Below are 22,915 nucleotides of genomic sequence, written 5' to 3'. Positions count from 1 at the left end.
GACTGAGTCCCTTTGCTATCTACCCGCAACTGTCACAACACTGTTAATCAGCTATATCCAAATACAAGATAAAAAGTTAAGAAAAAGTATGACAACTTTTGAAAATGGGTAAGGGTACCTCTCTGATACAGTAATAGGACGCATGCAGGGAGTGAAGGGAATCGATCGCAGTGGGAGATTCCTCTTGGTATCAGCCAGTGTGTTTCCACAAGGCCTGGATGGAGCTGTGAACGATGGATGCCTGGAACAGCGAGCCTCTGCAGCTCCTCTTTCCCGCCTGTATTCCCGTGCACTTGGACTTCCAGGCCTTTTGTGTTACATCACATTTCTGAACTTATATTTTGCCGGCATCCTCTGTGCAGGGCCCCACGTGGATCTCAGCTGTGCTGCCTTTGCTCTGCTCCCTGGGGAGGGGAGAGACAGCAGATGGGGTTAGGGCAGAGGGCTGACGCATCTGACAGCAAACGGCCGGGTTGTTGCGGGGAAGCCGCGAGCGTCAGGAAGCTCCTTTCCCCCTGAGAACCAACTAACCACTGAAGAAAGTTGAAAATGAGCCCTCTGAGAAACGCTATTAAAAGTAGTAAAAAATCACGATTGTGCAGATGAGGTGCTGCTGTGTGCTTATTCGGATGCTAATGAGTTTGACATTAGGGAACTCGGAGGGTTTAGAGCTACTCCCTTCTGTGATTCGGTTCTTTATTGGCAATCTTTGAGAAAATAAATGGAAAATGTATTGCTAATAAACACACACCACGATTGGGTGTAGACAAAAAGCCATTACTTTCAGGGTTTAGAAAAGCGCTCTGCCCACCAGTGTTTTCCAGATCTTTTGTCTTAGGTTAGAGTGTGGCAAACAAAGGGGACAGGCAGGTGGACCGACCGAGGGCGAGGGAGGATAAGCCAAACACGGTTGTAGAGAGAGCTGGTTTTTGTTTTTGCTTTTTTTTAGTTGCAATCAAGCAAACTAAGAACTCCTGAGTCCTATGTGACTTTTCAGTCCTTCCCTCCTATGTCTTGAGACTTTTGCTGTGTAAGACATCCTGTGTCTTGAGACATCTGTGTCTTAAGACATCTGCTCTGTCTTAAGGGTTTTATCCCCATTTTTCACCAGGATCTACAGTTGCTGATTTGAGTTGAAGAAGCATCTGCTTAATGTCTGGTCAAAATTTTCAAGTAACGCAGAAATCCATGGTTAAAAAGCCGGACGCGCCAACCTACTGCAAAGGGTAAACACGGACCCTAGAAATCATCTGCCAGGAAGGTTGGTGACTTGTGTTCCAGAATGCCAGTGCAGACAGACAAACCGTAGCAAGTACCTATATTAACACACACTTGCTATATATATATATATGTGTGTGTGTATGTGTGTGTGTATATATATAGTATTCATGTCAGTAGCCACTCGCTGTCAGGCTGAGTGTATTAACACTGAATTTCAGAGTTTTCTTTCAAGGGCCAAACAGCCTGAAGACAGATTCTGTTCCATCCCTGGGACCAGGTAAAGGAGATTCAGGCCTGTGTGTTATGTCTGAAAGCAAGGAAGCCACATGCAGATTGTTCCCATGGAAAGCAGGATAAAATGTTGGCAAAAAGTGCTAGTAGCCTTTCAGGACACCTCATTCAAGAGCAGCTCTAAATCCACATGCCTTTGGGATCTTGTCTCTCGTGACTTCTTGAGGATAGCACGTGCCAAACCTTGACTGATCTTTTTCTTCTGGTGGTTAAAAATAAAACCAACAATAATGACATTGAGAATCCCTATTATACAATTTTCCTAGTAAACGGCAGACATTTTATCTATATCTATATCTATATGCATACTTAGTCGCTCAGTCGTGTCCAACTCTTCGTGACCCCATGGACTGCAGCCTGTCAGGCTCCTCTGTCCATGGGGATTCTCCAGACAAGAATATTGGAGTGGGTTGCCATGCCCTTCTTAATCTATATCTTATCTATATATCTAGTTTGGTAAGAAAAACAAAAATTGATTTGGCTTACCTTAATAAAGGTAAAGGGGGTAAAGAATCTGCCTGCAATACAGAGGACCTGGGTTCGCTCCCTGGGTCAGAAAGATCCCCTGGAGAAGGGAATGGCAACCCACTCCAGTGTTCTTGCCTGGAGAATCCAAGGACAGAGGAGCCTGGTGGGCTACAATCCATGGGGTCAGAAAGAGTCAGCCGTGACTGAGCAACTAACACAGACAGGCAGGATAAAGGTAAACATCTTTTCCCCATTGATATATTATTAAATAGTATGACATTTTCATTCTGTTTATAGCATAGTCCTTTGGAATTATAGGTAATTGTTTACTGTTCACATCACTGGTTAGTTTGCTCTTCTGTTTTTTTGCCCTACCTTACATACCTTCTTTCTTTTATTTTTTATCTTAATAGAATGAATTGCAAGATTTCTCACTAAAGTGAACATAGGTGTTCATTCATTCTGACGGAGGGGGGCTCACCGAGTCAGCGTACAAGTTACCTGGAGAAAGAGGTAAGGAAACATTTTTGTTAAAAAGCAGAATATGTTGAAATAAAATGGATCTGATTGAAGCGTTTATAAAGACTCTCCCCTATGACATTGCTTTATCTCTGTTGATTTACTTTCACAAAAATATATTGTTAATGCCCGATTTAGGATTGTGATTTTTTTGTCAGAAGCGTGATCACTTTACTGTTTTAAAATATTAAACAGGTGAAGTTCTCTGAGCCTACAAGCCCTTTTGCATATTGATTAGTATGTGTTATTTGTTTGCACATGTTTGCCCTTAGAGAGAGACTCAGCATTAAAATTGTTTTAAAATTCCAATTTGAATTCATTTGTATTAGAAATTAGTTTACTTAAGGATCAAGAGTAAATAAGTGAGATCTTTTAAAGCATATTTTTAAAAGCATTGTAGCTGATTTCTGCAGTTAATTCCTACAAACACTGAAAAGTAAGGAACTGGGACATCCTTGGGAAAAATCTGTTTAAAATGGCTTACCCCTCTATGAAGAAGCTTGTTTTCTAACATTTATGCATTTTTCAACACATGCATCTCAAATTATCAGCAAGAAAAAAATTTTTTTCAGATGGTTTCAGGATGTTACTTTCACTGAGTTCTCTTTAATCAGAGCATATTAAAAGTATTTTTAAGTCTATGAAAACACAAAGCTGGCGATTGCCCCCTTAGGTCACAAAACTGTGACTCGGAGGCCGCGGTACAGAGACTAATAGAAATCCTTGGCACCCGGCGTCCACCTAAGGGAATGATAGAACTATTTGCTGGAGTCGTTTGGCAAAAGGACACAGACATATGGCTTTGGTTCATGGTCACGTTGCCAGTTGTGCAAAGTTAGAGGGTTAGTCGGCACACAGGAGCAGCAGCAACTCAGAAATCAAAAGTGAGACTCCAAACACATCAGCCTCCTCTTAAAGCCACCCAAGCTTTCACAGGCCCGAGGTTTCTTCCATTTGACTCTAGAAATTCCCTTTCAAAGGCAGCTCTTCTGTAGGGGTGTGCATGCTCTCAGCCTCAGGAAGAGCTCTCCCCAGACAGCTGTGCTTGGTCTGAGAAGACCAAACCTGCTTCCCCATCAGGGGTGAGGGGACATGGGATGGATCACCAACGTGCAGGATGCCATTGTCTGGTTCTTCAGTTTTTTATGCAGAATCCAAAGCAGTACAGATAGAGCTGGACAGGAACAGAGAGTTGAAATCAGGGATCCTATGCCCTAACTAAAAGATTTGGAAAATTTTCCATTTCATTTAGGAGAAAGGATTCAAAAAAGTTTCAGAAAATTACTAATATGGCATCAAGGATGCTGTCAAACTTCCTGATTTTATCCCTTTAGATGTTTTTAAGTTTACTTTCTTTTTTAAAAAGCAAATTAAAAAAATTTAAAAAAAAAACAAATTATTATTATGTTTGGCTGCACCACATGGTGTATGGAACTTTCCTGACCAGGGGCTGAACCCGTGCCCACAGCATTGGAGGCATGGAGTCTTAACCGCAGGACCACCAGAGAAGTCCTTAACGTTTATTTTCTGAATTACTCTCCTTGAGAAATAAGTAAATGTTTGAAAAGAGAACCAGGAAAATAAAAGGAGGGTAAGAACAGAGGAAAAATATACTTGGTCATTCACTCTTGGTCTCCTTCTCAATGAGTCAACTGTGCTTTTAGGATCATAGCTCATTTCCCCCATCTTTTCCTTGTACCACAGGGAAGCATCTTTTGCTGCCATTTTCAGTCGATTCAAAGCTCTGTTAAAAACAAAATGATGCCAGAATCATCAAAAGGAAGGGCACTCAGTGTAGGGTTCTTTGTTCTTCGATCTGGCCAAGTTTTGTCCCAAGGTACAGACACCATTTAGCTGTTCCATTTTCTGGGGTTAGCCTTTTCCAACTTCCTGAGTTTCTTTTTGTGATTAAAAAAACCTGACTTTTGTAAAGGAAGCATCCGCTGAGGATGGGGGGCTCCTGGTGGGGAGGACCCCTGGACCTCCTCTCGGCAGGCTTGGGACTAAGTTCCTCTCGCCATCACTGTGAGCTTCTCAGGAATGGAAGAGTCACGTGACATAACAGACAGAACTGCTTTGTTGGTTTACAACCCCCGGGAGAGGAACACTATGAAATCTTCTTTAAAGTGGGACTTCTTGTAAGTCAAATGTATGTGAAAGACTTCACAGATTAAAAGTAGCTACAGGAGTGAATTTATATGTAACTAGACAGGGCTTCCCTGGTGGCTTAGATGGTAAAAAATCTGCCTGCCACACAGAAGACCTGATTTGATCCCTGGGTCGGGAAGATCCCCTGGAGGAGGAAATGGCAACCCACTCCAGCATTCTTAGCCAGAGAATCCCATGGACAGAGGAGCCTGAGGGGCTACAGTCCATGGGGTCGAAAAGAGTCGGAGACGATTATGCGACTAACATTTTCACTTTCAGACAAGGTTACAATTAATTGTATAAGGATTTTGAGAGTGTCCTCAAAATGTTATCACCATGGCTTTTCTACTAATATTAAGAAATTCGAGACTACTTATAAATCTATATTGAGGATGTCAGTGGATAGAATTCAGGAGAAATAAAGCTTAAAGATTACCAAGAGATTTGTTTTACCCAAATCTTAAGAAGTGATTAAATATTTACTTGGAGGTTGTTTTTGTGGACAAATAATTTTGTTTAACCACTGATCAAAATAGAGTTTTACGTGAAAAATAAAATCAAAGGGAACTAAATCTCCTCACATACCAGTCATTTGCATGTGTGATGGAAGCAAAACTGAGTTTATCAATCTGGTGTCCTGCTCCTTGAATCTCTCCCTTCCACAAATTATCAATTCCAGGGGTCCCTGGTGGCTCAGATGGTAAAGACTCTGCCTGCAATGCAGGAGACCCAGGTTCGATTCCTGGGTCAGGAAGCTTCTCTGGAGGCAGGCATGGTAACCCACTCCAGTATTCTTGTCTGGAGAATCCCATGGACAGAGGAGACTGGCGGGCTTCAGTCCATAAGGCTGCAAAGAGTTGGACACAACCGAACCCCACCAAGCCCTGGTTGGTGCTGTGGAGTGATGCAGAAGGAAGATCCCCTGATAGTCCCTGATGTAACTAAGTGCCGGGAGGAGAAGGTGGTCAAGTTCATGTCACTAGAAGGTGATCAAGTTTATGTCACTAGGGACACCTGTACATAGCTTTGAAAATCCCATGAAGATGTTACATGAAAGTTTTCCAAATTTCAAGTAAGTAGTGAAAATGTATTTCATAGTCATCTTTCTTCTTCACTGCCTCTCTGCTTATCTCTGTTGTTGGTTGGCATAGCCTTCCTCGAAGTTTGTTTCTTTGCTTCCTTTATTTTATAAATTTCTTTCCCTCTTGCCATTTGTCCTTGTATTAATTCCTCTCCCCAGAGAATTGGGGGAGAAGCTCCTTAAAATTTTTTTTCATGACTTCATTATGAAATAGATAACAAGCACCAACCCCTTTTTTTTCCTTTCAGCATAAATGTTATATGTAATATATCCATAGTTATAGGTTAATAAAACTTTTCTCAGTAGTTTCAGGAAAAATAAGAGTGGCAAAATTTGCCTTTACTGTTTTATCTCGATTGAGTTGATTGCTATAGCCAAGAGGAACCCATGGTAAGAGTCTCAGAAAATGTCTTATTCCCATCCATAAACAATGGGATGTAGATAAAGGCCCTAAGAAATGGGGAGAAGGACAGCTTTTTGGAAAATCAAAGCTCTGTTTTGAGGAAGAAATGCTTCATTAAGTTTTACAAAGTCAGTTGCAGGCTTGTTCATAGCATTTGGGGCATAGGCAGTAAAGTTGATCAAGCCTCCTTTTCCAATAGAGAAAAAAAAACAAAACATAATGTTCTCCATAAGAAGTGGAGCAGCCCATGTTGGTTACAGTGGTGGCTGCTTCTATAACCAGGAGAACTTGACCAGGAAGCTGGTCCCCTCTGCCTTGCACACCCCTCATGTCTGAGCACCAGTAATGAGGTAAGGCCTCCTTCCTGTGAAGGAACCATCCCTGAAATGTGGTGCCCACTGAATCCAAGGTTCCATTTTACAAAAATTAAGTCTACCCATCAACAGTTTATTGAAGTTCATGAACATAATCCATAGGAAGAATGCTTAGAGGTTTCTGCTCCCAGGTGTAAGGTTTTTGTGAACAAGGGCTTATTTTCAAGCTGAGGTCTCCCAGGAGATCAAGCTTTCTCATGAATGTTAAAACTTCTTGCCCCAAAAGAAAGGCCCAAGATGTCATATATCCTTATCCCCAAGTTGCTGCAAGATGTGACTAAACCCTGAACTTAGGAACTGTCCTTCAGGTGTGCAAGGAGGGAGAGCTGAAATGGGTGAATTGTATGTGGGGGCCTTGATCCCTCCCACACCCATCACTTGGCCCACATGTTACGGTGAACGCTGAGCTTTGTGGATGAGTTACCAGTTCTTACAAAGCTTGAATGGGATGTATGTGCTCCAGTATGATCCTATTATCCAACCAGAGGACAATAGCATCACAAAATGCCGTCCTGAGGCTGGCACTCCAGGCACCCTCAAGCCAGGGCCCATGAATATTTATGCCTCGCTTCCCAGGACTGTGACAGGGAGGCGGCTGCTCGGGGTGAGGGCAGACCCGTCAGGTGCTCAGACAGCTGGATTGTGAAACAGCATCAGTCTTGAAGCTGTTAGAGAGAAGGTTACGTTGAAGCAGGTTTCTGAAACTTTTATATGTGCCTCTGACACTCCTCTTCACACAGTGTTTCAGTTTTCGCAAAGAAATCTGTGGAGTCCAGCCTTCACTTGTGTTTGAATGGGCGATGTTCAGAGTGGTTGGAGGCTAAGAGCGCCTATGTGCAGGATAACCTTAAGATTCACGTTGAGGGGATTCTCACCGCCCACCCCCAACTCCCGCCCCGCCCTGGTGAGCAGCAGAAGCAAAATGGATGGTTTTCACCATTTTAACCCTTAAGCTGCTGATCTCTCTTGTTATAATCAAGTGACTCGATTAACACGCAGGGAGAGGGGTTTGCACGAGTTGATCCACTTTATATGCAGCAGGGACACTCACAGAGGAGGATTTCACAACACAGGGCTCACCATCCTGTGTAAACCAAGCCACTTTAATCCCAGACAGTGTCACATCTGTCATAAATCCGCGTGGTTTTAAAAGAAGGGACAGCTATAGGAGAAAAAAAAAAAAAAAAAACAACCTCTGTTTTCTTGTTGTCTTCTCATATCATGTAGTTTTAAAATAGTTATAACAATGGACTGTTTTTATGTAAGCTAAAGCCACGGCTTCTCGAAAAAGCAGCGGACACTTTTTGTTGGCTAATTTGCAAAACAGTTCAGTGATTGGTGTGGTGTTTATTATAAAATGATGACAAAAGGGTGCTGGTGGTTTTAATAGTTTTAGCTTACGAGGGCTGTCGTTAATTTTGTCTGTAGTGTTGCAGGTGAAAAAATGCACAATGGATAAATAGTCTATATTGGTTTAACTGAACATAATATATAGTGTGTTCTGGAGTTGTTTGTCTCAATAGACTATAGTAATCAAAAGTAATGAACCTATTATGTGCAGGACCTTGGAGAGCGTCGAATGGCAGTAAAAGTGTGGCACATAAAAGGTTTATTAAAGGAAATTAAAGTCCATCATTGCCACACCTGCTCCCCTATTATAAGTCTATGGCAGGTCAGCGCTTTCCATCACAACTCAGCCTCGGAGAGCAGAGATGCGTCTCCCATCCTCATTGCAGGCACACCGCATCCCTGCCTGTGTCAGGGTTTAAGGATGGTAGCCGTGGAGAGCACCTCTGCCTGCCTCTGATTTTCAACAAGCAAAACAACTTTCTGTTTAAGAATTCCTTCTGATAAAGTGCAAACATGAATTAAACGGAGATGCTTAAAAGATCTTAGTGAAATGGTTGGAGGTAATCAGGTCAGAATCTATCTCCATGTGGACAAAAACAGCAGACTTTTTAAAGCTTGGCACCCTTTTGATAATTCAGTTGGTTATATTTAAGATCATTAGTAATGATGTTTTAGGGAATTTGATGCTGACAGAAACAACACTCAAAGTTCTCTCTCCTTATAGATGTGGATGATTATAATTCACCTCTATTCTGGAATTACTAGAGTAAATGTCATCAACATTTCCAGTGGTATTTTACAATAAGGGCATTTCGAGGTTTTGTGTTACTTTGGTTTCTTACACTGGGAATTTTTTTCCCTAACTTAGAAACAGGCCTGTATCTGAAGCTGGTCATGCGTGTGTGCTCAGTTGTGTCCAACTCCTATGGGCTGTAGCCTGCCAGTCTCCTCTATGCATAGGATTTTCCAGGCAAGACATACTGGAATGAGTTAGCCGTTCCCTCCTCCAGGGGGTCTTCCCAACCTAGGGATAGAACCCACATCTCTTGTGTCTCCTGCGTTGGTAGGCAGGTTCTTTAGAAAGAGGCCTGTATCCAAAAGGGTCTAGAAATACAAGCGAATCTGGTTGAATAACTTAGTCTGGAGCATTTTGGTTTGGTATTTAAGGTTTGGTCTCTTTCACAACCACTGGTAATCAGACCTTTCTTCCTTCCATCTTCATGATGCCCAAAGTGTCTGAGTCACCAGTGAGCACTTGCAGACAAGAACATCTGCTCTCTTGCCCACTCCCTCTGGTATCAGCATCTATAGAAGTGTTCCAGAACTTGCGGGCTGTGAGAGCAGTCACAGTTCTGTCTCCGCAGAGTCAGATGCTGCTCGGGAGTGGGGAAACTCCTCTGCTCTTCATAATGACCTTCAGAACTTCTGGTGACCTGTGTTTACAGTCAATGTCAAAGGAATGACCCAGGACTTTGTGTTCATGTTACAGATGGATGCAGAGGCTGAAGATAAAACGCTTCGTACCCGTGCAAAAGGAACCAAGGGTGAGTTAACATGCAGATTCTGTGACCCCGTGCCCAGCACACCGTGAAGTGTGGGCGTCCCATGCTTGGTCCCCGATGTGTAGTCAGGAGGATCACAACTTCCTCAGGGTTCCCGTTTTTAAATCAAGCCAGGACGCTGCATCATGGCCCTAAGAGGCTAAAGAATATGAACCAGGAGTTAAAGGACCCAGAAAAGGCCAAATAATGTAGGATGCTAATGTTTATGAAATGCAACCATGAGTAGATTTAAACATCCTGCAAAACAGTATAAGGGTCAGTGAGGGAAGAAGGCTTCATGGAGACCTCAAATTATCAATGTGACCTTTAACACCCAAGGGAGAAGTCCAAACCGTTCATTTATTGCCAAAGTGGGTTTTGATTTTTATGTTATCTGGTTTAGTGGCTCCCAATCTAAACTTCACGCAAGTAAAATGATGATGTTTGGTTTTGGACTGTCCCCGCCGGGGATTTTCGGCAGCTCTGCAAAGTCATGTCTGAAAGGTTTAACTTGCCGGTTACCCTCTCTTTTTGTAACCAACAGATGGTAATGTAATATTGAAATATAAACAGGCCCTTGATGATCGAAACATCTGGAAAACAGGATTGACTGGTAATAATACCCCTTAAGGAAAATAACTTTTATTATAATTAGCTATATTTGTGTGACCCTCCATTCTAAACGGAAGATTCGGCCTGGCCTCTGGAGGGAACCGGGTGGCTGTTCCCAGCCTGACCCTCCTCAGGTCGGCCTCCTGGTGGAGGAAGGGTTGGGTTGGGGAGTGATCACGCAGTCGTTTGGAAGCATTTTGAGATTTACAGTTGAAAGCATCTAATCAAATTCAATGCTTTTGTTAGCAGTGTTTGTGTTGTGTAGTCAAGGTACGTAATCCCCATTTCAGTGAAGTATGGAATCACCCATTTTTTAAAATTCCAGGTTGATTTTTTTTTTTTCAGTTAAAATAGAACCCTGATTATCATTAGGCATGATAACCAAAATGCAGAATCATGCATTTGCATTTGGTCCAAGATATGGAAATTTTCTCTACCCAAACTGAAGTTGTACAGTATTCTGTTTAAAGTTACTTTAAAAGTAATTACATCATATGTCCTATTATTTGGAACAGCTTCCCTGCTGGCTCAGTGGTAAAGAACCTGCCTGCAAGGCAGGACATACAGGTTTGATCCCTGGGTCGGGAAGATCTCCTGTAGAGGGAAATGGCAACCCACTCCAGCCTGGGAAATCCCATGGACAGAGGAGCCTGATGGGCTACAGTCCCTAATATTTGGAATGCAATTTTGGAAACATCAAAGTTTTAGGCAGCAAAGTTCTCCATGGAATAAGAGTTTAGTGATAATATCCTAGCACTATTTAGGATAGGCTCACATCTGCCATAAATATTAATATTCTAGAAACTATTTGGATCATTCGAATCTCTTGTTCTGACTTCTGAACGCATACAACTCTCTCATACTTCAAATGCATTTTAATTTGCCATTCCTTTTTGGACTTTGAATCCTTTTGGCACATACATAAGCACTCTTAAACAGAGCCAAAATGTTGTTGGAGAAATGAAACAACTGTTTCTCATGTAGCATGAGTCATCTTTAAAACCACCTGTTGTCTCTCTCAATATGCTGCTTATTCTGTGGTAGGCAGGTATTTATAAACATGAACTTCTTTAGTTCCCATCATTTCTTTTTTTCTCGAACTGATTTCTTTTACAAATGTATTTATTTTTTAATTGAAGGATAATTGCTTTGCATAATTTTGTTGTTTTCTGTCAAACATCAACATGAACCAGCCACAGGTGGACATATGTCCCCTCCTCTTTCATCCCCTCCCATCTCCTCCCCATCCCACCCCTCTAGGTTGATACAGAGTCCCTGTTTGAGTTCCCTGAGCTGTACAGCGTTCCCATTGGCTGTCTATTTTACATTTGGTAATATAAGTTTCCATGTTACTCTCTCCATACATCTCACCCTCTCCTCCCCTCTCACTCTGTCCATAAGTCTTCAGAAAAGTCAAAGCTCTTCTTTCTATAAGTGTCTTATTTTTAATTGGAGGTTGAAATTAACATGACTCAAACTTCTCTTCTTTCTCCAGGAATAAAATTTATGGAATAGAATCTTAGGACATTTATTAATAAAATATTGTCCATTCTATTTAAATGCTTGTAGAATATAAATAAAATGCAAACAAGATTCTTTTGAAAATTTTCCTAGAGACAATAAAATTGATTTAAAAAGTAGTTCAGGGACTTCCCTCACAGTCCAATGGTTAAGACTTCACCTTCCAATGCAGAGGTGTAGGTTCAATCCCTGGTCGGGGAGCTAAGATCTCACGTACCTTGCAGCCAAAAAACCAAAACATAAAGCAGAAGCAATAGTGTAACAAATTTAATAGACTTAAAAAATTGGTCCACATTAAAAAAAAACTTAAATAAAATAAAAAATAGTTTGTCCTCTGTGCTCCTGTACTTTTTCAGTGAGGTTCTAGAGACAGGTGTTTGGAAGTTGATCCATGACTGCGAAGTCCCAGGGTCACTGGAGGCCTAATCCAGAACTATATGTCTGGGCCGTGATCACCTGTCTTCTTGTATCCAAAGAACCAGAACTGGAAAGATGAATCAGCCCAGAGGGAAACTGTTGGGTCTGCACTAACCAGGGCTTCCCAAGTGGCGCTAGAACACATCTACCAATGCAGGAGATGTAGGAGACTTGGGTTTGATCCCTGGGTTGGAGGAGGGTCTGGTAACCCACTCCAATATTCTTGTCTAGAGAATCCCATGGAGAGATGAACCTGGTGGATTATAGTCCATGGGGTTGAAAAGAGTCAGACAATACTAAAGTGACTTAGCACGCATGTACTGCACTAACTACGCACTGGTTGTCATCCCGAGGAGGTGAAAGGTTTCTCTCATACAGTTTTCGAAATTATACACTGATTTTCCTTTTCTGTCTTTCTTTTTGTCAGTAGCACCAATGGATTCTCTAATCCAGGAGCTGAGGTAAGAGTTGCCCTACTTTACTTTTTCTAAGATTGACTGGCTTTAATTATTAGAATGTTTTGTACTTTTTAAGCCGCAGATCCTCATTTTACTGTGAGCACTAAGCCAATGGGCCTATTTCCTGTACCTTTGTCTCTACCACAAAGAGACAAAGGAGGGGAGAAACTCCTGACGGTTCATCTAAAACAACCCAAGATTATGTTTTGATAGCAAGACACCGTTCTTCTGTAACGTGAGTGGTTTCCCACTTTCTGCTCATAGGGTGTGCTGTCTCTGTGTACATACCCTGCTTGTGGTTTGTTTTCGTGCTGATGGAAACAGAGAACTGAGGTCATCTGAGACCCTGACTGAAGAATAAGCCCAGTCCAGAGTGCTCCATGTTTCTCCTTAATAATCAGATAATTCTTTTTTAGATTCCACGTGTAAGTGGTATCACATGATATGTCTTTCTTTGTCAGGCTTGTTTTACTTAGTTTGATAATCCCTGGGTCCACCAACGTTGCTACAAGGGATATTCCTTCATTCCTTTTAAAGACTGAGGAATATTCCATTGTACACATGTACCACATCTTCTTTACCCATTCATCTGCTGATGATCGCTTATGTTGCTTCCATGTCTTGGCTAATAAAAATGAACTTATTTACAAAACAAAAGTAGACTCACAAGACATAGAAAACGAAGTTATCCTTACAAAAAGGAAGAGGGGGATAAATTAGGAGTTTGGGATTAACGCAGACACACTACTATATATCAAATCAATAAACAAGATCCTACTGTATAGCACAGGAAGCTATACTCAATATTTTGTAATAACCTCTAATGGAAAAGAATATGAAAAAGAAATTATATATGATATATGTGTAGCTGAATCACTGTGCTGTGTACCAAAAACTAACACAACCTTGTGAATCAGCATACTTCAATTTAAAAAATTTAAAAAAAGATTATCAAATAATCATGTGAATTTTTGACTGTAGGTATTTGAAGGTAACGTGACATGGAATTTGGGGTGGATCTAAGCACTTCAGGCATAGAGACTGTGATATGGACCTCAGGCAATGCTCTGGAAATTCCAGTGGACTAGTTTTTGCAGAATAAACTCCAATACATAGGTTTTCTTTCATTGAGTCTTTGCAAGGTCTAGCTTTGTTTTGTTTTGAAGTGCATATTTAAAAAGAAACATATGCTGCTGATATGTTTTCTGTCCTGGTGCTATTTTTTAACAAAATCTGTCAAGCAAGAGGAACCCCTTGTCTCTTTTCTAGGTGTGCAAACCCAGGAAGTCCCAAGCTCAGGGTCTAATCCGTCTTTCTGAAAACAGCGATAGTATACGTGTTCGTTGGGGGAAGTGTGTGAAAATGAGTACAGGCAACAGTGTCTGGACCTGTAATGGTGTGTGAATGTGTAACAGTGTCTGGTACACCTGGAAATTTACAGTGTATGCATTGACAGTTTACATAGTCATTTTTCCAGGCAGTTGTGCTCTGTGACTTCCTAAAGGAGCACCTTCAGTCCATTCATCAATTGAGTGGGACGGGATCTGTCAGAACTGGGTACAAGCCTTCATGCTGGTGCTTTTCTCTGTGGAAATGTGTTTGTAGGAAAGCCATGGCCCTTTCTACATGGATGTTGTCATTGAGAATTTTGCATTTTAAACTGCTTTTATAAAAGTAGAGCCCAGAATACACCCACACATAGGGACAGGATTAAATGGCTGAAGTATCTGGCTCCCTTAAATTCTTGCTTTTGCATCTTTTCTTGTTGACAATTCTTTTTTGTTTGGAGATGATGTCTCTGAGGAGTAGAGGAGAGAAGTTGACAGTGCTCAAGGATTCAGGGGTCTGAGATACATGCCCTCCCAGGGGGGCTCCTTGGAGGTCTCACAGCTGAAGAGCTAAGTGTGTTTTCCAGTAGGGTTCTTTGTAGGGAGTAGAACTACTCAGAGGCAGGGAAGGCCTTTTGAGTCTTGAAGAATAATGTGAAAAGCAAAGGAAAATTTTGAAGAAATGAATATATTTTGTGTTTGACCTAAAATTCATAGAGAAAAAAGAAAACTTTAGCAGAGAGAAACAACTTTGTGAGGGAAGCAGCATTGTTTAAATAACCTCATTGGAAAAGACCCTGATGCTGGGAAACACTGAAGGCAGGAGAAGGGGACAACAGAGGACGAGATGGTTGGATGGCATCACTGACTTGATGGATATGAGTTTGAGCAAGCTCTGGGAGTTGGTGATAGACAGGCAAGCCTGGTGTGCTGCAGTCCATGGGGTCGCAAAGAGTCAGACACGACTGAGTGACTGAATTGAACTTAACTAATGGAGAAATAGGGATTGCTATTTAAGCGATATTTAAATATGTTAATATTTATTAACATCAATAATTACAGTCAAACTAATATTTATTGAGAGTCAGAGAGTCCTGAGTGTCCTGGAGCAGTTTGTCTCATCAATTCTTCAAGAACCTTACAAGGTAGAAACTATTATTTTTCCAATTTTCCGATGAAGAAAGTGAACATAAATAGTTTACATAAATAGCCTAAGATTAAACAACTAGTAAGGAATTCAGACTTCGGACTCAGGCCAGCTCCTCACCCTGGCTGCATGCTCTCTCCTGTGCAGTTAATGCTGATTGTCCAGAATATGAATCAAGAAGAAAGTCTGCCATCCATGTCCTCAGAATCTGGATTGTTACAATTTTGTAGTTTAACCCTTACAATTTATTTTTCAAAGCCTGTTGGTGTTCGGTTGCTCAGTTGTGTCCAGCTCTTTGTGATCCCATGGACTGTAACTTGCCAGGCTCCTCTATTCATGGGATTCTCCAGGCAAGAATACTGGAGTGGGTTGTCATTCCCTTCTCCAGGGGATCCTCCTGACCCAGGGATCGAACTTGCATTTCAAAGTCTAGTTTTCTGAAATTCAGAAAAGAATATACTTGAATTGAAGATAACATTTCCCAGTCTCCTAATTCTCTAAAAAATGTTTGTCAGATATTCAATTTTACCTAACTTGTCATTAAATTAATTAATCAATTCAGAAAGCTTGTGGTAATTGCTGGAAAATTCATAAGCAAAATGAATTCACCTATTTTTTTCTTTACTGAGAATGAGTTTATAAAAATTACTGATTATTGTTAATTTGATAATTACTTATTTTCAACAGCCTGATCATGCTCAGGCTAAATAGGTCTCAAGCTGTTTCTTAAATGGCTCAGGTTAATCCAGGTATGAACCCTAATTGCCGTTCTATATAGACCTTGAAAAAAAGTCCGATTCGTATGGAAAATTATAGTTTTGGTCTCTTTTTAATTTTGTCCAACTTTATCCATTTGTTACAGCTGTTCCTCTGACTGATTCTGCAGCTTTGTTCTGGTCCAGAACCCAGAATTTGTTGCCCCTGAATTCTGAGTATCTAAGGAAATGTGGCTGATTTTCCCCAGTGTAAAACTTGTGGCTCTTTTTCAGAGAACCTTGGCAACTTTATTTAGTTCTTTCTTTCAGAATGCATTGGACGTGTTATTGCTTCTACAGCTACTACTTACAAAAACACTAATACAAATGAAGCTGATTTAAATATATTGCATATTGTTCCTGACACTAATAAAAATTGATACTGACATTCTCATCTTCTTATGATCCTCTATGTCAGCTACTATCCTCACCATTAAAAAAGCAATTTATAACCCCAGACCCACCTTTAATCATGTGTCTTATTAGCATTTCCAGCTTTTCCTCCAGCAGAATTCAGGTTACATGTGGTGCTGAGGGGGCTCTCACACGTCCGCTAAATCATGACTGTTGGATTTTCTGTGCTCTTTTCTTTTATTACTGTTATCCTTAATCTGATCCTCCTGCAATTGCATCTGCTAATATCGGTAATTGTGTCCTGCGTCGGTAAAGTGTTTTACACCAGTCCAGCCCCTCTTCTCTCATTAGGAAAATATATTCCAGCCTCTGAAATGGCTTTTCTATGTGACTCCTTAGAGGCACAAGTGAATTCAAGGCTCTTAATTATATTAGAGGTAAATCCCACTGTCCTTTCATGGTCTTATTGCTGCCTCCCAGTTAGCTGAAGTTTTGTAATAAAATTTTAACTTAGTTGTCTCTTTTTACTTTGTTCGGTCACTAAATCGTGTCTGACTCTTTGTGACCCCATGGACTGCAGCAAGCCAGGCATCCCTGTCCTTCACAATCTCCTGGAGTTTGCTCAAACACATGTCCATTGAGTGATGCTATCCAACCATCTCATCCTCTGCCACCTCCTTCTCCTTTTGTCTTCAATCTTTCCCAGCATCAGGGTCTTTTCTAATGAGTTGGCTCTTAACATCAGGTGGCCAAAGTATTGGAGCTTCACGTTCAGCACCATTCCTTCCAATGAATATTCAGTGTTGATTTCAAGTGACATTGTCGAGGTTTAACTGACAATCTGGGTTGGGGGAAGTGAGTGCTTTATTCCCGCGAGGTCTTGGACTGAGAGAGACTGGACCAGAGTCAGAACTGTGGGCCTGTCTGCGGCCCAGAGTGTACTCCATGTCTCACCGGACACAGTGTAGTCACTGTATTGCCCTGTTACTGCAGACCCTAGCATTCCTTTGTTCCCCCAATAGTCTTTACTTTTTAGAGCAGTTTTATATTCACAGCAAAACTGAGCAGAAGGTGGAGAATGCCACATAGACCCCCACAACCTCCCCTACCATCAGCACCCCCACCAGGTGATATCTTTGTTACAAGTGATGAACCTGCACTGGCATGTTGAGATCCCATCTTAGCATCCACATTTGGGGGAATATTTACTTATACCTCATCAATAGATGAATAAATCAAGGTGGACTGTATCAGACCTACAAACCAAGCCTAGCATGTTTTCTTGATTCACAGCACTGCTGATTAGAGATCACTGTCCTTCCTTCTGGATTTTTGTATTCCATGAATGAGTTATGTGATTTTTAAGTCTGTGTTAAAATACCTGGAGTTCCTACAAATCTCTGTTCATTCTAGTTGTTTTCCTTTCAAAACACTGTCTCCCAGGTGATGAACTGTCGTGGGCCTTGTCCTTCTGAGGCGGATTTTACAGATCCTGAGGTGTGTGTTGTTTTTGCCGTTGGTCTGAGGCCAAGGACGGGCATTTAGAATGGGGCCAACACAGCACGCGGAGCTGAGAGACTGAAGAGCTGTGCTTTCCAGTTTGCAGCTATAACATGGCGATTGCATGGGGCGGGTGCTCCCCAGCTTGGTTGTGTATGTTCTATTTTTCAGCATAAAGCCTGCATTTTGGGAAAAACACCATGGGGCTTATACCTAAATATTCCGAGTAAAGTTTCTCAGAAAAAATAAGAAAAAGCCAATGTGCTTTCTTTTCTCTACCTTTTCTTTCCATGTTCCAATGTTATCACAAGGATATGGGTGGTACAGTTCAGCCAACGGTTCTAGGACGTACGGCGTGAACATCTCCAGAAACCAGACCTTTTCTAAAACCATGATGCAGGCCACCCTTGTGGGCCACACATGAAGACACGCCCGCCGAGGCTTTAGGTTTGCAGAACTCAACCACAGAGATCACTGTTTATCCACTTAGCTCTTCTTTCTTTGGTGCTTGCTTGCTTCAGTTGTGTCCGACTCTATGACCCCATGGACTGTAGCCCCCAGGCTCCTCTGCCCATGGGATATTCCAGGCAAGAATGCTGGCGTAGGCTGCCATTTCCTTCTCCAGGAGATCTCAACCCAGGGAGTGAACCCGCGTCTCTTGCCTCTCCTGCATTGGCAGGCAGTTTCTTTACCACTAGCGCCACCTGGATACACAAACCTTTTTACACAGCACAGTTTGCTACTCTTGATTGAGGAAAGGCTATTCCCTTCCGTGGTGTTCATTCAGCACTTCCTCTGCACCAGTGTTGCCCCAGTTAGCACATTGGTATAATAAACCAGGGGATTATATGATAACATCCCTGTGGGTGACATTGAGGAGGGAGAGGTCCACTCCTACTCGGGGACCAGGTGTCACCCAGAGCCTACCTGCTTGGAGCACCCCTGGGCGCTTATTAGAAGTGCAGGTTCTCAGGCTAACGCCAGACTAAGTGAACCTGCATTCTTAGGAGGTCTCTGAGGGCATGGCGACCACTCCAGTATGCTTGCCTGGGAAATCCCATGGACAGAGGAGCCTGCGGACCACAGTCTGTTGAGTTGCAAGGAGTCAGACACGACTGAGTGACTAACACTTTCACTTTTCACAGGCATCTACAATGTATTTTCAGAGGATTTGGTTATGTCTCAGACAAAATCCAGGGTCTCTTTCAGCTTCCATGGACCACGTGACTGCCTTGTCACCTGGATGTGTAGGTAACCAATGCACTGAGGTTCCTTTCAACCTGCCCAGGCACGTCACAATTCAGATGCAGTCCCTGTCTTCTCACCCAGTTGTTCCATGGAACATCTCTAACCCAATGTAGAGGTATTTCATCCCATCTCTAATTTCTCCTTCATCTTCTGAGAAGGAACGATTAACTTGAATCACTGGCAGGTTCTTCATCTCTGCTGTTATCTCTCAAGTAAGCTATTAGTATACCCACTGGAAGTGTCCTCTCAATTACAGTGTGTGTTTGCAAACATAAGAGTTCTGACACTTTGTTGTGTTTTTCTTCCTGGAAGTGTGAACCCAGATAAACGTGTCCCACATACTGACACGTCCACTCCCTACCCCTAAAGCATGTGTGTGCTTTAGTTGCAGTGTTTCCTCTCCGTGTGTGACTTCCTGAAACTCTAACACAGACTGGGACTTTGTCAGGAGAGTGTGTTGGGGAGAATCTGGGTGAACTGCCGCCCTGGATCCAGGGGACCTCGCTGTGGGTCAGACCCTCTGTGGGACCTCGGAGCCATGTTCAAATGTCACATCCCTCTGCCTTCTTGACTAAGGCTGCTCCGTGCAGCATTTTCAGTCTCGGCCTCTGGGTCCCGCTAACTGTCCCCCACCTCCAAGCAGAGCTAAACTGACCTCCACCTTTATGCAGAAGTGTCTTCTGACTTGTCTTTGCCTTTGAAGCTCTCTTCTATCTTTTCACTTAGTTTTTTTCCTTGTGTGATTATTCTCCTTGCTTATTTCATCCTCCCTGAAACAGAAAGTGCTTTTTTTGTGTCACATCCACTTCCAAATGTTCTTCTTCCAGTCTCATCACCAGACTATTTTCTGCAGGAAATCCCAACCCTAAAACTCCTTATTTCATTTTATGTTATATCATTCTCTTTCCATCTCAATTCTATTACATCTGTTCCTGGCAACATTCTCTCCTTTATCTTTTCCCCTGTGGGATTTGTAGTCACTCTTTAAGGCTAATGACTAATGTCATCTCTGCCATGAGCTGTCCCCATGACCTCCCAGGCTGACTAATACTTTCTTCCATTGTGTCCCCAAAGCACTTCTTTTCCTGTCTATTTTAAAGCACTTATTACTTTGAATTATAGCTATTTTATTATTCATTCATCCATCTGTCCACCCATCCAGAAGAAAGCAGATCCCCTGCCTTCAAGTTTAGAATTTGGTTGGTGAGACTTCAAAAAAAGAGCAAACTATTGAACAAAAGTTTAATGAATCATACATAATTCTTTTTGATATACTGTAAACTTTTTGAAAACAAGAAATCTATTTTATTTACCATTGTATCTTTAGTATATGATGTTACTTGAGTTTTTTTTTTTCTTATTGTCTACCAATGTTCATTTAGAGAATAAGTAATACAATTAGTGGGTTTTGTAGGTGGTACAGTGGTAAAGAATCCACCTGCCATTTCAAAAGACACAGGCAACCCAAGTTCAATACCTGGGTCAGGAAGACCTGGAGACCTGGAGAAGGGATTATTGGCAACTCACTCCAGTATTCTAGCCTGGGAAATCCCATGGACAGAGAAGCCTGGTGGGCCACAGTCCATGAGGTCGCAAAGAGTCAGACACGACTAAGCAAACACCTTTACCTTGATGTAATTAGTGACTCGTATGAAGGAATTTTTATTTAATATGTTGATTCTCTTTTATATAATGCCTATAACCTCTCTGCTTTCAAATTCTTCAATTCTTTCCTTACTTCTGTCCCTTCAAAGTCAAGACTTTTTAAAAGGGTTAAGACCCCATAGTAATAAAATAATAAAAAGTGCCAAAAAAAGTAATAAAAATAAATAAAATCAAGACTGTTTAGTTGGCAGGGCTTCCACCAGCCCCTTGACTACAAACCAGGCCACTCTCACTATAATAATCATTTCTCTTTTATTTTCTACCATCAATACATGTTTTCCCCTACAGTCTATTTCATCCAACATAAAAACAAGGTGCTCTTAGTTCTGTTACTTTCTCCCTTAGTTTCCTTTGGTCATTTTCAGTCAGGAAAAGAAATCACAGCCAGAATATAAGTGCCTACTGCCCGCTTCTGAGATCTTTTGTAAGGAATCAGCCAGTGAGTCTGTGGACAGGAGGCCTGGGGTCACAGGGCGGCAGGTGGAACCGCTGCTACTGGATGGATGGATACTTGGAGGAAGGCGAGGACTGGAGCATCTGATCCATGAAGGTGCTCACGTGGTCCCCACCTGAGGTCGGGTGCATGCCTCCACTCTATGGCATGCTGCTCATGGGGCAGGATGTTCTCCAGGCCAGGACAGCCACAGTTGTAGGGAAACGCTCTCCTAATGCCCCGGGTGACCATGGAGTCAGCTCTGCCCTTCCTGGTACCCCCTGAAAGCTGAGAGAGTTCAGACCCCTCAGCCCTCCAAAGGTCTGTGTCCTTGGAGGTAGAGGCAGACACAGAGCCCACTGTCTCTCCTGGGGTCAAGGGCTCCAAGTTCCTTGCAGGAAGGAAGGACTGGCAGGCCCACTCACCTTCCTGACCGCCCCTGCCTCTCTGATTCTGTCTCAGCTCTCATCTCTGGTTCTCCCTCAGCTCCCCAGTCTGTAAACACTGGACCCCCACCCCAGATGTGTCCCTGACCCTCTTTGCTGGTGACTTCTTGGTGAACTCTTCCAGGCTTTCAATCCACTTTCATGTCAGATCTGCTCTTCCCTGAACTTCAGACTCACTCTGATGGGAAGTGACTTGTGGACTTGCAGGCTCAGTCTTTAGTTGAGAGCTTCTAAATCAGGGACAGCCTCTTAAAGCAAGTTATTTCTGATTCAGTGGAATACTTGGCTGCCAAAGCACTGCACAGATTTGTGTGTGTGCATATATATACTTCCACATACACATATATAGTGAGATGACACATACATTTACATACACCCAATTTTAATAATACATCGGAGGAGATGATCCCTGCTAATTCAGCACTCACTTGACTATTTAATGCTTGAACCTCCTTTTAAATATTTCTCCTGCACGGCAGCAAGTTCTGTGAAATGATTCATGATATGTTTTGGTGAAGTGGAGAAGGATAAATGGAAGCCATCCAAATGTCAGACAACTCTTGTTCATACCGATGGCCTTGTGTGTATCTGTAAGTTTCCAGGTTTTTTTTAGTTCGGGGAACTAAGAAAGGAAACTAGATTTATGGACCAAATATCTGCATTCAGGTAAATGTCAAGAAATAAAATCGGCATTTACGACGGTAGTCATAAAAGAGCCACATGCTCTAAAAGTGTCTCTTGTCACAGTCGTGTTAAAAGCCAGACGTTACCGTGTTAGTTGATGGAGTTGTGCCGTTGAGTTTGTGTGGGTGCCTGGTCCGTTTCGTTTCCGTCAGTGGGTGAGCCTCTCCCTCATGTTGGTTGCTCTTGGCGTCTGTTTCTGCTGGTCTTTGACGTTGTGCCCTTGGCACACCCACGCACAAATGCACACACACACACAGGTACACATTCACACACACAAGGGCACATACACAGTGCACACACATGCACACATGGGTACACACAGTTTCCTCCCAGCCTCCCTTCCCTGACGTTTCCACCTCACATTCTCTCCCTCTCTCTCCCTTTCCTTCTCTTCATGTTACCTTTTCTTCTGCTGCAAATGTCTGCTTTCAATATTCTGCTAGACCCACCCCTCTTGAAATGGAGAAAACCATTCTTTTGAACACTGAGAAACATCTATAGTAGAAACCACACCAGGAATGACCAGGAAAAGAAATCAGCAAATAATGAAAAAGGTCAACATTGATAAAATCCATTCTAGATGACAAAAGTGATGTGACTCTCCTTCATACTACAGAATAATCAAATATAAAGACTACCTGGCAGAAGTATGTGTATATAAATGTCATCTGAAGAAGTGAATTCATTATATTTTAAAGAGCATGAAGCCACTATGTTAGTTGCTAATATGCCAAATATGGTTATGATTATCTTTTGAATGTAAAAACATTGCATTCGTTTTTAATACGTTTATTTTTTAATTAATTAACTAATTTGGCTGTACCAGGTCTTAGTTGTGGCACACGGTATCTTTGCTCTTCACTGCAACATGGGGGATTTTTAGTTCCAGCCTGTAAAGTCTTAGTTTTGATATGTGGGATCTAGTTCCCTGACCAGGGATCAAACCTGGGA

The 22,915-nt window shown here is 42.1% G+C and overlaps 1 protein-coding gene across 1 annotated transcript in view; it reads left to right on the top strand.

Annotated features, from left to right (window-relative positions):
* Window positions 1–2,391: 2,391 nt before the first annotated feature.
* ST18 (ST18 C2H2C-type zinc finger transcription factor) overlaps window positions 2,392–22,915 on the top strand; it is a 91,066-nt gene continuing 70,542 nt past the window's right edge. Inside the window, exons 1-3 of the mRNA XM_061123297.1 lie at window positions 2,392–2,493; window positions 9,345–9,399; window positions 12,374–12,407. Of these exons, the coding sequence (XP_060979280.1) occupies window positions 9,345–9,399; window positions 12,374–12,407 (89 nt within the window). The 5' untranslated portion in view covers window positions 2,392–2,493. The remainder of the gene's footprint in view (window positions 2,494–9,344; window positions 9,400–12,373; window positions 12,408–22,915) is intronic.

The sequence above is a fragment of the Dama dama genome, chromosome 21 (assembly GCF_033118175.1).
Source record: "Dama dama isolate Ldn47 chromosome 21, ASM3311817v1, whole genome shotgun sequence".
NCBI lineage: Eukaryota > Metazoa > Chordata > Mammalia > Artiodactyla > Cervidae > Dama > Dama dama.
The sequence above is the reverse complement of the archived record's forward strand: the minus strand, read 5'-3'. Positions and strand labels throughout refer to the sequence as shown.